Below are 16495 nucleotides of genomic sequence, written 5' to 3'. Positions count from 1 at the left end.
CAACAACTTGCAATTAATTCGACCAATCATATTCCTCTATCTATACAACACATGGACTAACACATTTGTACATACCAGCTTGTCTGATTGGCATTTGTAACTGATCACTCATGACAACCTGTAGCAGTGTAGGTGCAAAACCAATGATTTTATGAACCTGTTGGGAAAAATAAAAAAGTTGTCATTACATTAATTTCTAAGTATGTATGTGAAGTTCAAGTCTACACTAAACATGTTACTACATGTACATGTATCTCTAGACTCTCTCTGACCAAGACAATTCTCTGGTGTAGAGAGTTCTTAGAGAGGGTAACATGAAGACAAGCAGTGCTTTTGCAAAGGGTGGCAAGTAGGTAAAATCTACTGGGGTTCCCTTATCATTTTACATGTGCCTGGGTTCCCAAACAAAATTACCATATACTCTATGGGGAAACACTGCCATTTTTACCCCTTTCTGTTACTGGTGTCCCCCAACCTTAGCAAAAACACTGGACAAGTCTCGGGATGTAGAGAGCTTCTTGAGATCGTAACACCAAGACAAGTCTCTGCACGTGGAGAGTTTCTCAAGATAATAACACCAAGACAAGTTTCTGGGCTGTCTTGACACCAATTTGAGTTAAACGTATCACTTGTCATTACATTATGCTTTTAGAGTCAAACCTACATTACTATCACCTCAATAGAGAGACCTCGCTTATAGAGGCCACCTCAGGACATCAGCCACTTCATGTCAGTCCCCTGGGGAGCTGCTATTCAAAGGTTTGACTTTAAAGGTGATTCAAAATGCTCACATTCACTATCGCTAATTTGCTAGACGACATGTTTGTGAAATGCATTCTGGTTTTAAAACTTTTCAAAAGCGTCTGCAAACACCTTAAAATGACCCTTTTTCAGTCACTTCTCTTCGGATTTACTTCGAGAGTTTTCGGGTATTTCCGGTCCCACCTAGACCACGGGATTTTATGACGTCATAAAGAGACATGGGTAGCACGTAGCCTATGGCGAGCGTAGTCACTAGGTGAACAAAACTCAACAGCATTGTGAAAAAATACATTGCTAGTGGTTGTAACAGACATCAGTAAACAAAAACTACACTCTACATGTCTTATTAACCAACATTTACCGATATTTACTCACACTTTCTGACTAATTGGCAGTGTCTGTGGGTATAAATGAAAAAGAAAAAATTTATCTGCTCCAATTCCACTACATGGCGTCAGAAATCGGTTGATATCTTTGGTAAGCGTGGTCCGATTGTAACAACCACACGATTTATCGGAAGATTAATAAATTTAGGAACCAGGAAGTGACGGAAGGTAAAATCATCGAAATGTATGCCCAGTACAACGGCCGGTTGAACGTTCATGTTTACGTACGGTAATGGTGGCTGCCTTTCATACCTTGTGTCTTCCTTCGCATTTAGTGAAACTGCGCGATCACAGAAACATGTGTAATTTTACCCCTTTCATATAGTGTTGGTTTAATACGTCAATATTAACGATATTATCGTCATTTCATTGTATTCTGATAGAAATATTCTGAGCCATAACTCGGGAAACAAATGCCTGTGTAGGCCGCCGATCAAAGCTGAAGCAGTGTATGTACAATGTACGTATGGAATCGGGAGAGCACAGCGCACATTCGTGTCGGGTTAAATTTATCCACGTGTTGATGTAATCCATATTTATCAATCAGATATATTGTAAAATTCTTCAAGTCGTACAGAAATAACGTCTCTAACTTCAAAACAAACCCTGAGAAACGGGACCGGACGTGGCTAGCCAAGTATCTAGTTGCAGGCTTTCTTTCATAACCATGTGCTGGGGTCACGACCTTGATTGCCGACGTCAATATTGTCCAATCGTATTTGATATCATGAACACATCGCGATATTTGATTTGTTGGTTTCCTAAAGTGTACACTTCGAATACCATGATTCGTTACAGAATTCTTCTAATGAATATTAAATAGGCACGTTGCATTGTTGCATTAAATTAAGGATATCGCAACAAGGGAAACCATACAAGTTTTCTTCCAGACGAGTTGCTAAAGTCATGTAAATGACAACACTAAACTCACGAAATTTCCTCAATTCTTTACAATTTTATTGCTGATGATATGGCAATCTAATAGCTAGTATATTTATTCAAGATAAATATGTTTACTTTGTTGCTAAATGCGCCGTTCAAAAGGCGACATCAGTGAGTATAGTGGGCTATAATATGCTGTCGACGCCATGCCTGTCGAAGATATTGTAATGCTTCTCCTCGGCAAATAATTAAAAAAATCAGATAAATAAATTGAAACACGCGAGCGACATTACAAGTGTTTATGTATATCTACACTGTAGTCTAGCCGTTTTGATTTATTTTGCCATAATATGGGGAGATCATATTTTAGCATTTATACCCACAGACACTACCAATTAGTCAGAAAGTGTGAGTAAATAACGGTAAATGTTGGTTAATAAGACATGTAGAGTGTAGTTTTTGTTTACTGATGTCTGTTACAACCACTAGCAATGCATTTTTTCACAATGCTGTTGAGTTTTGTTCACCTAGTGACTACGCTCGCCATAGGCTACGTGCTACCCATGTCTCTTTATGACGTCATAAAATCCCGTGGTCTAGGTGGGACCGGAAATACCCGAAAACTCTCGAAGTAAATCCGAAGGGAAGTGACTGAAAAAGGGTCATTTTAAGGTGTTTGCAGACGCTTTTGAAAAGTTTTAAAACCAGAATGCATTTCACAAACATGTCGTCTAGCAAATTAGCGATAGTGAATGTGAGCATTTTGAATCACCTTTAAATACAACTGTCACATGGTAACATCTAGTTACAAGTGGAGCACAAGTTAAAATATGTTTTGTGTACTGATATTCCTTCATCAGTGTTCTTGTGCAACATATTGTAAAGCTAGCAGCATCTATATCAAGCCAGCTCACAATAACGATGCTCTCTGCAAATTCAGTCACAAGGGTGGAAATCTCTGGAATTCGTTACCTGAACATGTAAAGCAGGCTAAAACTTTTAAACACTTCAAAGACAATTACAGAGACTTTTCTTTTGCCTAGCAGTTATTTATTTATCTGAAGCTGGTATGTCACAATGTGTGTATTTTATATCTTAATGTGTTTAAGAATCTATAAGTGGACTTTTGTGTGATTGTTGATTTGATGTATGAGGGCCTCAATGGAAAGAAGCCGACACTGCAATGCTCTGCGTTGTTTGTAACACTTATTGAGTTTTACCCTGAATAAAGATATTTTATAATAATAATAATGATAATAATTACACTTTTTTGTTAACAAATGATAAATCTGACAAACATTTCTGCTCAGAATCAAATAATTTTTTGGCAGCAAATCTCAAATTTTGCTGATATCTCATCAGCAGTGTCAGGAGACATCGGAGAAAATTGGGAATAGTTTCCAAAATATTATCAATGTTTGATACTATGAACCAAGAATCCATGAATATTAATTCTTGTACAAATCTGACACTGTGCAGTGTTTTTGCTAAGGTTTGGGAACCCCGGTAACAGAAAGGGGGAAAGAGGTAAAACTGGTAGTGCTTCCCATGCAATGTATCATAGTTTAGGTGGGGAACCCTGGTAAAATGATGTGGGAACCCCGGTAGATTTTACCTACTTACCGCCCTTAAATAAAACACTGCTGTGGTGTGATTGCAAGTACTGCAATTTAAATAAACAATACTACATGTATGTACATGTATGAATACACAAATTCTCTTCTTCCACTTTAAATTGAGAAACAGACATATTTTGAACAAATCACTTGTCCTTCTTCAGTGTCTAACTTGATCTGACAGAATGATCTAAATTTTACTGAAGGTGTTGAGTAACCAGAGGTGTGAAAAGGATAGCTTCAATATAAGTGCTTCAGTGATGAATAATGCACACAGTATTAATACAATGTATGAATACCACTTAAACTTTAGTAGATGGGTCATTTCCATGGTGTAATTTATATTTGTGTATTTAGCATTGTTTAAAGACCTTGACCTTGATCTACATCTACATACAGATTGACCATCTACTCTGCCTTTTAGTATTTCTTGGATTTAAGCCAATATCAGAATTGCTGTATTAGATTGTAAATCTGTTCTTTGACCTTCACTCTCTTCCTTGTAATTCAGAACTGATTACCTTACAATACAACACTGGACATATTAAATCAATACATCCCACTAAAACTCATCATTAATCATCACCACCCCCCCCCCACCCCCCTCCTTCCACACCCCTATAGCCTAGGCTGTTTGGCTCAAGCCAAGTACAAGTTACGAAGTTTCAATGCTACCTCCCCAAAGGGTGATACAAAATATAGATATGAGGGGAGAAACATGTATGACTATTTTTTAACATTTCAGTCGGTAAAGAAGTCAATTTATGTCAACAAACTATCAATAATCAATCCTCTATACCACAGACTGACAGGGTATTTGTATGTATACAAATAAATACTAGTTGTGACAAACAAGATTACACACAATGTACTTCCCAATAACACAAAAACTTTAAGCAATGGAAAGGAAACTTCAATTCACCTACACATACATGCATGATACTACCATTCTTGTCCTTTGCAACATAATAATGGAAGGAAAGATTCTAGAAAATTTCTGAAGGTAAGTTTTTAGTACAGATAGGTATTAATCTGTCCAAAGATAAACTCTGCGTACATCTGTACATAACAGATGTAATGTGTGGGGAAGGTTGTTTTTACAACCAAAAGTTTATTTCCTTGTTCTGGAATCATATCTTGTAGTAGTTTCAAATTAACGGTGTAAATGATTTACATGTACCTTGTAATATATTTATTATATCTATTTCAGTCTATATCATTGAACATCTCAAGAACTGTGTGAATAAATTATCTAAGCTCTGAGTTCAGAACAACAACAACAACAACAAAAACTACTACTACTACTACTACTACTACTACTACTACTACTACTACTACTACTACTACTACTACTACCACTACCACTACCACCACCACCACCACCACCACCACTACTACCACTACCACTACCACTACCACTACCACTACCACTACCACTACTACTACTACTACCACAGTAACTTTGTTCTCGCCAAACACGCAAGTCTCATTTAATGTTTTCCATGTCTAGCCGTACTGATGTACTTGGATTTTAAATTTATACTTTCATTCGTACTCTGCTGATTTCCTTTGTAAATATTTTATTTAGCACTTCAATGTATCAGGGCAAAGACGAATAAAGTTCAATTGAAAACTACTACAGTAACTACTACTACTGCTAACTATTACTACTACTACTACTACTACTACTACTACTATTACTACTACTATTACTACTACTACTGCTGCTGCTACTACTACTACTACTACTACTATGTTACTACTACTACTACTACTACTACTACTACTACTACTGCTACTACGTTACTACTACTACTACTACTACTACTACTACTACTACTACCACCACCACTACTACTACTACTACAACTACTGCTGCTGCTACTACTACTACTACTACTGCTACTACGTTACTACTACTACTACTACTACTACTACTACTACTACTACTACTACTACCACCACCACCACCACTACTACTACTACTACTACTACTACTACTACTACTACTACTACTACTACTACTACTACTACAACTACTGCTGCTGCTACTACTACGACTAAGTTGATATAATTGTTTTAGCAAAGATACATGTAGTGTGTGGAATTTTGTTTAGGTCATTGCTCCTCCCAACCATCATTATAAACTCAAGTATAAATCTCTGACAACGTTATACTTCTACTGTATACTATGATATCAATACCAACGACTCTTTTCTGGATTTTGAATCTTCTTGATATAATTCCGTTTACCTCGTCTCCACCCCTGCCAGACTCCCCTCCATCCTCCCCAAGCCCAACCCTGCCATTCACAAATTGACACAATTATAACAAAACAATAACAATAACACATACAATGTACATGATACATGGATGATTGTTTGGCATCATTTTGTGTTGATAGGTTATTGAGTTGAATTGAAACATTAACAACAAAATTGCCCACTTTATGTACCGTTATGCTTTTGTTTATTTTCACACCTTGACATTTGACAGAAAAAGATTCTACAAATTACCATGGCATTATGATCTTGCTCATTTCTAATGCAAATAGCAGTAATTTCATGTCAGCTATTACACAGATCAAACATTAATTTCAACTTGGATGGCATACCGTTCGCAAACGGTTAAAAACAGTCAGAAACTTCCCATCCCTTTCAATGCCAATTCTACTACATACATTAGAATATGTCGATGGCACTGCATCAATGTCCTTCGTATGGGTGAATCATCAATGTCACCATATTATACATACGTTCCTTCCAAACACGTGTGCGCTGGCGAACAGCATATATCTTGAATTTCTCCAAATTTCGTGTTTCTAAAATTACACAATCGTTCAAGATGTACACCCTTTCACATGTGTTTTTCATGTTATCGTTAATTTGATATGTATAGAGCTGAGAGAATCAATGTAAATCGCGGGGAAAAATTGGCATGTGTGTCGCAATCCGCCATGTTGCATAGTTTTTCCACATGTTAGCTAACATCCCGGTTTACCTGATTGAGGTCCTGTTCTGCACTCTCCCTCGTATCGGGGTGAATGGTTTTCTGGAGCATCTCAACTATCTTCTGTCCGTCCATTTTGGACTTTGTGTCTTCAAATTCCTCTTAAATAACAGAAACACGTTCGCTTGTAGGCCTACGACGCATAAAGTTTAGCGGACACACCGGGCGCCAAAGACGGTGATAATGTGCAGTGCGCAGCTTCCCAATGCATACGTCAATGATGTAATTAGTCGTAAAACCACTGCGACTTCATTTTGATTTTGCGACAGAAGAGCGTCACGGGGTATAAAAGGTCAAAGGTCAAGTTTCAATAATAAAGCATGTGATTGTCTCTTCCGGATGGATTTTGTACCTCGGAAAGCAGCAGATTGATAAAAGTGGCGAACAAAACTGTTCAAGAGAAGATAAACTCCGCACAATTCACATAAACAAAGAACAAGTTGATTTGTTGGCATATACGTACTAGGCGGACTAAGAAACCATGTGAGTTGTAAATTGTAATGTACATCTGCAGTCGATCGTCTCAGAAACACAGTATTAGTATTAATATTTTCCGTTGGCTTGGCATACATGTATGTTGGCATTTGTAATTTATGCACAGTCTGGATGCCAACGTAGTTGCGTTGTAAAAAAAATGGTAACGATACTGTATAGGAACTAGTCCTGCTTGCATACGGAGGAATTCGGGACTCGATTCTGACAATTGTCCCTCCCCCATAAGAGTCAAGTCAGTAATACAGACTCGTGCACCGTCATGTAAGCAGGACTATATAGGAACTAGACTAGGAATCATTACTCTCTCACACAGGCACTCGAATCAATGTGTATGATTTAAAAAAAAATATGTATGTAAATAAGACTTGTTTACATACAATACATATTTTTTTCTACAGATTGATTCGAGTGCCTTGCTCTCTCATAGCTGCTGAAGTGTTTTTTTACAAGTTACTAGTATCATGTAACGTCATATACATTGTTTAGTCTATGGTAATAGTCGTAGCTAGGACAGTTCATTTTGAAAGAAATGTATTTTCTAAATAATTGTGGACCAGGATAAGAGTTGTCTACTTCCTGTCCAGTATCGTTACGATGTGGTTTAGTTAAAAACCGCATTGGCATCAGACTAGGATACATGTAAGTAGTGTACCATGGTACTTCCATCTGGTGATACTTCCATGAGCCTCAGTGTACATATTTGTTTTTTCAGTTTTCGTTACACTAAAACAAATTAACACTGTAACTGGAAACCAATACTACGTCTGTACATATTTCTGTTTCAAAAGAGTTGATATCAGAGATGTTATTTTAATCTCTTAGAATTGGCTATGTGGAATACTAACCAGATGTAATAGGCTTGTTTTTATTGTGAACTTATTTTTTTTCTCTTGATACATGTTTGTGTTTCTCATGCCAATGAAAACACAACTATTAGATACCGACTATGGATCTGTGTAGTCATCGTGAGACCTGAGTATTTACTGTACCCCACCTCCAGAAAAAGGGATGAGTCAATGGGATACTGCTAGTATCTGTAAATGGGTGTTAGATTTTTACTAGATCGATCACAAGTTATTAAAATTGGAAATGATTATTCGAAATCTCTAGTTCTTAATACTGGTACACCTCAAGGTTGTAATTTGTCGCCAATGTTATACTCATTATTTACCCATGATTGTGTTACTGTGTCTGATAATAATTTTATCATCAAATTTGCTGATGACACCACCGTGGGTGGATTAATCAAAAGCGATGAAACATCATATTGTTTTTGTAAATTTTTCATTACACGCAAAATCAATGCACATTTCATTATATATGTATCAGTATATATATGACAATAAAACACATATCATATCATATCATATCATAAGAACAAAAGCAATACGTAACTTCAGAATGATAAAAGAAAATAGTGAGAGATCGAAACAGGAACTACATTGTTCACTTTGTCATATCATCATAAATATCATTATATAAATCATAAGGCCAAATAAAAAAACATGGTGTGTTTCTGATAACCTAACTGACCATAGGTTAAACCCTGACCCTAAACATTTTTGACTACAAAAAGTTAGATTGGTAACAGTTTACATTCAATGATTCATTTCTGTTTCCATGTACACCTTTATGCCTTTGCCTCATCTGTGGTCACTTTTTTGGATAATTATTCCAGAGAAAAATCCAGGTCTTTTTAGACTATAACAGTACAGTCTGCACAATGTGTATTATAATTGTCTTCATTTACTTCTTATACACCTCATCAAACTGTCACTTTTCAAGCAAAATAAATTAAATTCCAACCTACCTATCCTTTTTACTGAAGTCATGTTATTGAAAAGAAACAGGTTTTTTTTTTTTTTTTTTTTTTTTTTTTTTGCCTTACTGAGGTTTACATTATATCAATAATTGATAATATGTATGACTTTGTTTTCAGTATAACATGGATATAATGTTTGTTTTTTCTATCTTTGCATTCACCATTTACAGGTCTTGAAGGAACAGATCTCATTATAGAACTTCATCAGCAAAGCATCATCAGCAAAGCATCAAATTACATATCAGAGGCTTAACAATATCATTTCATTATGAAAGACATGTCAACATAAAATGATGACATCATAGCAGCATGCCTACACAAATCAGTGACATAATAGAAATATGTCAACATGAAACAATGGCATCACAGCAGCTGGTGATCAACACGTCTAACATAATAAGTATATCATGCATGTCAAGTGTAAGTAAAAGCAAACTGCAGTTGTCGTAACATTCTTTTTCTCCATGTTTCATGTTTCATTGATGCTCCTTCTTTTACTTTCTAGTGATTTAGCCATCAGTACACTGACACAAGTAACAGGGTTATAACCATCATCACTATACTATCATTTGATTGGTCATAAGGTGAAGCTGAAGCTGATTTTACCTTAGGTGCATTTGTTATGCTGATAGAACCCAGAGAAATGTTATTTTCATCAATCCTGCATTGTGTGACATCTTAAAAATTAAGTTTTAGAAATTAAAAAATCTGGCTTAGAAGAAACTGGCTGTACAATAGAGCAATGCATCAAGGAAAGTAAACAAAGTTAGGAACTAACATGATGTCTTTAATAATTTGCTTTTTGAATGATACCACTTTTAGGTCTTATCTCCGGTTTGAGTATTTATTTTGGATTTTTAATTTTATAAATCAATTTTATCATGGCTTCCTACTTGAAAAATCAATAGGAAACAGCATAGATCAAGTCTGTGTTTGTAACTCAATACATTGCAAAAAGCTAAACAAATGTGTAAAAGGTAACATTTGACACATTGATTAATCTTTTGCCATTTATTGAGTAACAAACAAGGACTTCAGATATGTTCGTTCACATTGATTTTTCAAGTATGAGGCCATGATAAAATTGTTATCTCATAAGAATCTTTTGCTCCTGACGTAAGGGCTTCATTTTTTCATCTTTTTTTTTGCCAGGGCAACCATTTCAGCAAGTACTGGTTCTTCTGGCCAGCAGAGCAAGCAGTTTGAACAGTTACAAGGTGATGTGGATGAGGTTGCAGGGTTACTACGAGATAACATCGATAAAGTATTAGAGCGAGGAGAAAAACTGGACACAATGGTTGACAGAACAGGTATGTAACATTTAGATGTTATTCCCCAATTTATTCCCCAATTTTTTCTTCATTCAGCAGAGGAAAAAACGAGTGACCTAAGGGGTCTTTATCACTACGAGTCACTAGACGAGTAGTGACAACCCTTAGGTCACAAATAATTTCCAGCTGAATGAAGAAAAATATTGGCAAACAACTTAATTATACCAGCGCCAGTAATATCAAAGAAAAATCAGGGGAAGTAATGACAATATTGAATGTTTTGACTCGCATTTCAAAGACAGCAGAAACAGTGATGTAAACATTTATGTTGTGACGTAGACACACGTTGTCATGATGTAGAATGAGAAGAGTATACATTCCATATTTTATGTTCAACTTGGCTTGTGCATGGTATAAATTTTGTTGCATTTCCTTTACTCAAATTACTGTAATCGTCCATCCCTAGAGATGACACAAAAAAAAACCCTTAGGGGATGGGTTTCATAAACAGGCAGCTTAGTATTGCCAACGTCAACCACTTAACTTTATACTACTTTATAAATGGGTATGTGAAAACAGGAAAACATAAGGGGCAAGGCTTATAAATATGCAAGCAGTTATACATGAACAAATAAGGTACTACTATTTGTGGTCCATCAGTTTATCTCAGAAGTGCCTGACTGTTTTACTCACTAACACTTCTGAAATATTCAGACTATAAAGTTTCGTATAGCTGCATATCTTTATTCCTTTTCTTGCTTTGTAGATTAAATTTGCAATCTTAAGTAAAACATTTACCCAATCACGTTCGGGTTTGTCTGTGCATCCGACAAACATTTTCAAGGTGAATAGAGAGATGAGGCTACATTCTAGCTGTACACTTAAGACGACCAAATATTATTGCTAATTATAGCTGACTAGTACGCATGCGTGTCTTATATATAGTGTTTTTTGGTGGTTTTACCCAAGGATACATTGCAGTGCTATGACTACACATGCACATTCTATATACTATGCACATTCTCCAAGCGGACTCCATTCCGAAGCAGCCGCAAAGCAGCTGCGTAGTGGCGCAATGACTAGTACGCCTGCGTGTCCCATATTGTATGTGATGTTTTTTGGTGGTTTTAACCAAGGATGCATTGTAGCGCTATGATTACCCATGCTCATTCTATATACTATGCACATTCTCCACGTGGATGGCGCTATCTACAATATCATCATGAGGCAGCGGTCACAAATGAATCTACCCTGCACGAGCTTATGGGCTTTGCCTAGTTATGATATTACTGAAAACCCAACACTACAAACACATGCTTACTTGGCAAATCTAATAAACCATTTACATGTTAAAATTGCAAAAATGCTAATCATCTTACAAAATGCAACACACAAGTTGGGGAATATGTCTTTGATTGAAGGCTTGTTGGAAATAGATTAGTACTATATAACTTTTACCATAGCTGTTTTTATAACAATGTAAAAACTGTGTATTCATATGATTGTGTGACAGGCATGTGTAATTATCAAGAGTAGCAATGAGAAATCACATAGTATATATTAACTCCTGTGTATACCTGTAGTTTAGTAACATTAAAATGGCAATATGGATCAGGATTTTGTATTCATTTTTGGATTTTTAAATTATAAAACAATTTTATCATGGTTTCCTACTTAGGAAATCAATGTGAAACAACATAGACCAAGTCTGTGTTTGTCACTCAATATATTGCAAAGCTGAAAAACAACAATAACAAAAATTGTACACATTTATTAATCTTTTGCTATATATTGACTTACAAACACAGACTTGGTTTATGTTGTTTCACATTAATTTTTCAAGTAGGGAGCCATGATAAAATTGTTTTATAAATTAAAAATCCAAAATAAATACCCAATCCTCATCCACAAGGCCAGTTTAAACCATGGTGTAATTTGTTTTGTTAACTTCTGTCAAATTTTTCATTACAGAGGATTTGCAGGCAGGTGCCGAACAGTTTCAAAAGACATCAAAAAAAGTTAAAAGAGCTTACTGCTTCAAGAATGTAAAGGTATGATAAATGTGTAATCTGATTAAAATCCGATGTGGATGTCGGCTAATCGTTCATTGCCATTTTACCTTCGTTATTTTGCCTGAATTGACCTTCGTAGTAGATGTTTACGTTTTTAGCCTGATCGTTGAGGAGGCGATCAGGCTAAAAACGTTAACATGTACTACGAAGGTCAATTCAGGCAAAATAACGAAGGTAAAATAGCAATGAATGATTAGCCGACATCTACATCGGATTTTAATCAGATTGGATAAATGTGTTGAGTGAACATAGTTATGTCTATTCATTATTTGATGTATATATTTATATATATTTATGTATTTCTAAAGTATGATGAAAGCTCATCTGTTCAAACGTTCATTCTAAGTTAATGGATTTATCTTTGTATTGCACCAACATTTACAATTAGCTTACCAAAGCTTTCGCCAGGTATCCACCATGGCTTCGTCAGAGACATTGTGACTTCAGAAAACACTGACGAAGCCATGGTAGATACCTGGCGAAAGCTTTGGTGAGCTAATTGTAAATGTCGGTACAACACATATTTCAAAATGAAACAAGTAAGTTATTTGGTAAAAGATAGTCAAAACACTATCGACCAAAGGAAAGTTCAGGGAGTAATGTTGTAATGGTAAATTCATTTTCCAGAGTCTAAAATAATTAGTCTGTATCAATCTTGATTCCATTGTTACAATTGTGTAAATCTAGTCACTTACCTCAAAGCTTCAACATTATATGGACAAGTTGTAGTGACAGTTTCTGAAAATCGACCATCTGGTTGTTACAACTTTTGGCCGTTGTTTGTGGTAAAGTGAAAACTGTAGTACGAAATTTACTTACACCAACCACTCAGCAATACTGCTTATTATGGTGACAGAGCATTCTCAATTTGTGCCCCACACTTGTGGAATGCTCTGCTATCGCATCTGCAGAGTGTCACTGCATTACAGACATTTAAATCAGGTATTAAGATCTATTTCTTCAATAAGACTTTTTCTTGAGTCTGTTTTTGTAATCGTCTTTCTGTGCTTTGTAAAGCGCATTGTGATAGTTATATGGAATGCGCTATATAAGTTAATTAGATTAGATTAGATTAGATTAGATTAGATTAGATTAGATTAGATTAGATTAGGATGAGCAGTTCTAGGGATAGCTTTAGAGGTTCAATGCATTTATAAAATCTCATACAGACAACTTTCATTCAAATCTGATGTCCTCAGATTCATCTTTTCCTATCATCCCCTCATCCTTGATTTGGCCCAAATAACACTTTCAGAATTTTTTATTTTTCTTTAATTATTTAAATGGCTGCCAGAGAGTAATATGTTGTTTACTTATTTTGTTTATTTCTATTCAGATGACATGTCTACTGATAGTTGTAATAATTGTAATAATTGCAGTTATTGCACTCATTATTGTCTGTAAGTATAAAATAAAATATTTTGTCTTTTCATTACTACACAGAAAATTAGAGACACACATGTAGAACCATGTCCATCCATTGCTGATGATACAAATCAGGTTTATACTAGGGAGTCCAGTCCCATTTCAAGCCTGAGTCTAACACCAAACCTAACTCCCTAGTCCTAGTCTAACACCAAACCTAACTCCCTAGTCCTAGTCTAACACCAATCCTAACTCCCTAGTTTAAAACGAATTATTTATAGTAATAAATTCTTGTCAGTGCATATGCAACAGCCTCAATGCACTTTACAAAATTTATAAGAGAATAAGCATCCATGGAAGGGTTAAATCAGGGCATATCAGTATCTTTTGTACAGTCATATCACTGTTCTACATTCATGCTCAGACCACTATTTAGTGGTCTGAGATTCATGCTATGATTCAAGATATTGTCAAATTTGAAAATTCATTAGTGTTAGACACAGTGATTCACATTTGATTTATTAGAAGTAAACATAAATCTAGTGACACATGGCAGTGGTAAGTATCTTACCAATAGTCCAGCTGTCATTGAATCAACTGACATATGCAAATATCTTGCCAATAGTCCAGCTGTCATTGTAGTAATATACTCGTAGCAAGAGAATGATATACTGTTAACTCAGATTGACAGTTTGAGTCCACTCCCTCCTCTCTTTAAAAGGCTAATTTTCAATCCTGGGTCAGTGTCTTGACACTTCCAACATGTATCAAGCCAACATTGTCATGGATACAGTCCCCAAAACACAACTAATTTTCAATCCTGGGTCAGTGTCTTGACACTTCCAACATGTATCAAGCCAACATTTTCACAAATGCAGTCCTCAAAATGCAACTCATTAAAAAAATAGAGTGACAGATTTCTTTCCTGAATACCATGAGATAAACAATCCATAATACCCTCTAAATATCAGTTTCATATGTGCTCTATGAGGTCTATGCGTTATCCAAAATATGTTGACTAAACATGTGATTTGTCGATTACTATGTGATATCCTACAGAAATCCTGAAATATTAGCTTTCAAACATGTCGCTCAGTAACGCTGAGTTTAAAGAGGAGTGTTTCAGTCCAGGGACATCGCAGTAGTGTTATCTTAGTAGAGCCATAAGGATTACATGGGATAATTCTTCTGTTCTGGGCCAACTTTTTCTAAGTTATGTCAGACAACTGTCACAATTAAATTGAATCCTTATCTGAACTGTGTCTCCAAAGATTTAATAATTAAATGTTACTTTATTACAGTGGTAACCAAACCATGGGAAAGTGGTGGTAGCAGTGGAGGAAACAACACACTTACAAGCGATGATACAGTTAGCACTAATTATGCACATGGTAATTAGTGTGTTACTAATAGCAAACAAACCTGATAATCAGAAGATGTAATTTTAAAAACTAATTGGTATGAATGGATATTAACAAGAAAAAATAATTGTACAACATTTTGGTAAAAATTGCTAATTTTTTTTTAATGAATACTAATGACAGCTAAAGTATGTATTTCTTGATACTTTTGTAACTTTGAATGCAAACAGCAAGTATGCCATGTCAACACTTTTAAGATAAGTCTGTTTAGAATAGATTTATTTGTTATAGTTTATAGTAGTCAGTATATGCAAACATAACCTAGAGGAGTAATTAATTCTTGTATGATGACCAAGGGTTCTAAGGCCTAATAAAGAAAATTGTGTGAAACGATGCAAATTTTAAATCTACCCATCATTGTAAACCAGAGGGTTTGTAAGAATGAATTTCAAATTGAATATTATTATCAATTAGCCATTGTCTGAAGGAAGTAACCAATTACAACAACTGTCTGTGAACTTGTGATGGATTATTACTGACATGTGCCATTTACTCTTGGCCAGCATGGGATTTAGCCAGACTAACGGTAACATTTTGACATTGACTTTATGAGAGAGTGAATGTTATTGTATCATACAGGAACTAGACTATTTTTTCACAGCTCTATACCAGCAATGAAGATGAAAACAAAATAAACTGTTTTATTTATTCAGAGAGGGATTCAAGCAAATATAATGTAATTAGAATAAATTGAACTAGCACGTGAACAAGCTGACCTAGAACATCACATTGTATTCAGACTTCAGTATGTATACATTGGGCTTCCTCATTGATTCTAATCATATCATATTGCTAATGACATAAATTCATTCTTACAAACCATCTGGTTTACAACAATGGGTAAATTTAAAACTCATTAAGAATTTGCATGATTTTTAGCACAACTGCTCTGATAAGATTCAGTAGTGCTATAGGCATGGCAAAGTGTCTGCCTGTGTGTGTGTGTGTGTGTGTGTGTGAGTGTGTGTGTGTGTAAACAACTTAAAGTAAAAAACTGCTGGACCGATTGGTGGGTGTATTACCTTGGGTGTCTAGTTCAAATCAAAATGATGTTGTAACAACAGGGTTGGATAGGCAACTGGGTAGTCATTCAGCAAATGAACGCCTATACCTAGCATGGGTCAGCATGTGGGTAAACATTTTTAAAAACTGTACAGTTTTGCTACAACCCCATTGACACTAGTTTCATTAAAATGAAATGTTAAAAGTAAGGTTCTAGCTGAGGATTATGGGTAATTGCCCAAATGAATGACAAGCATAGAAACTGAACTATTCGTATCGAGGTTTCATAACAAGTGAAATAGTCATATAATTGCTTTATCCAGGCTTTTGAAAGATTTTTTATCGTGGGCCATGCTGTTGAATTATCAGTACTAGTATATGTATTATCAGTA

At 35.5% G+C, this 16495-nt stretch overlaps 2 protein-coding genes across 2 annotated transcripts in view; one reads left to right on the top strand and one right to left on the bottom strand.

Moving 5' to 3' along the window:
- LOC144448670 (importin-7-like) overlaps positions 1-6834 on the bottom strand; it is a 29506-nt gene extending 22672 nt beyond the window's left edge. Inside the window, exons 1-2 of the mRNA XM_078138948.1 lie at positions 6647-6834; positions 76-157 (exon numbers count right to left, since the gene is read on the bottom strand). Coding sequence (XP_077995074.1) covers positions 76-157; positions 6647-6730 — 166 coding nt within the window. The 5' untranslated portion in view covers positions 6731-6834. The remainder of the gene's footprint in view (positions 1-75; positions 158-6646) is intronic.
- Positions 6835-6986: 152 nt separating this feature from the next.
- Positions 6987-15990, top strand: LOC144448575 (vesicle-associated membrane protein 3-like). The gene is made up of 5 exons (XM_078138851.1): positions 6987-7138; positions 10125-10282; positions 12215-12294; positions 13652-13715; positions 14982-15990. Coding segments are annotated over exons 1-5 (402 nt in total). The 5' UTR covers positions 6987-7136; the 3' UTR covers positions 15080-15990.
- The last annotated feature ends 505 nt before the right edge of the window (positions 15991-16495 follow it).

This window comes from Glandiceps talaboti, chromosome 17 (genome assembly GCF_964340395.1).
Source record: "Glandiceps talaboti chromosome 17, keGlaTala1.1, whole genome shotgun sequence".
In the NCBI taxonomy this organism is placed as follows: Eukaryota; Metazoa; Hemichordata; class Enteropneusta; family Spengelidae; genus Glandiceps; species Glandiceps talaboti.
The sequence above is the reverse complement of the archived record's forward strand: the minus strand, read 5'-3'. Positions and strand labels throughout refer to the sequence as shown.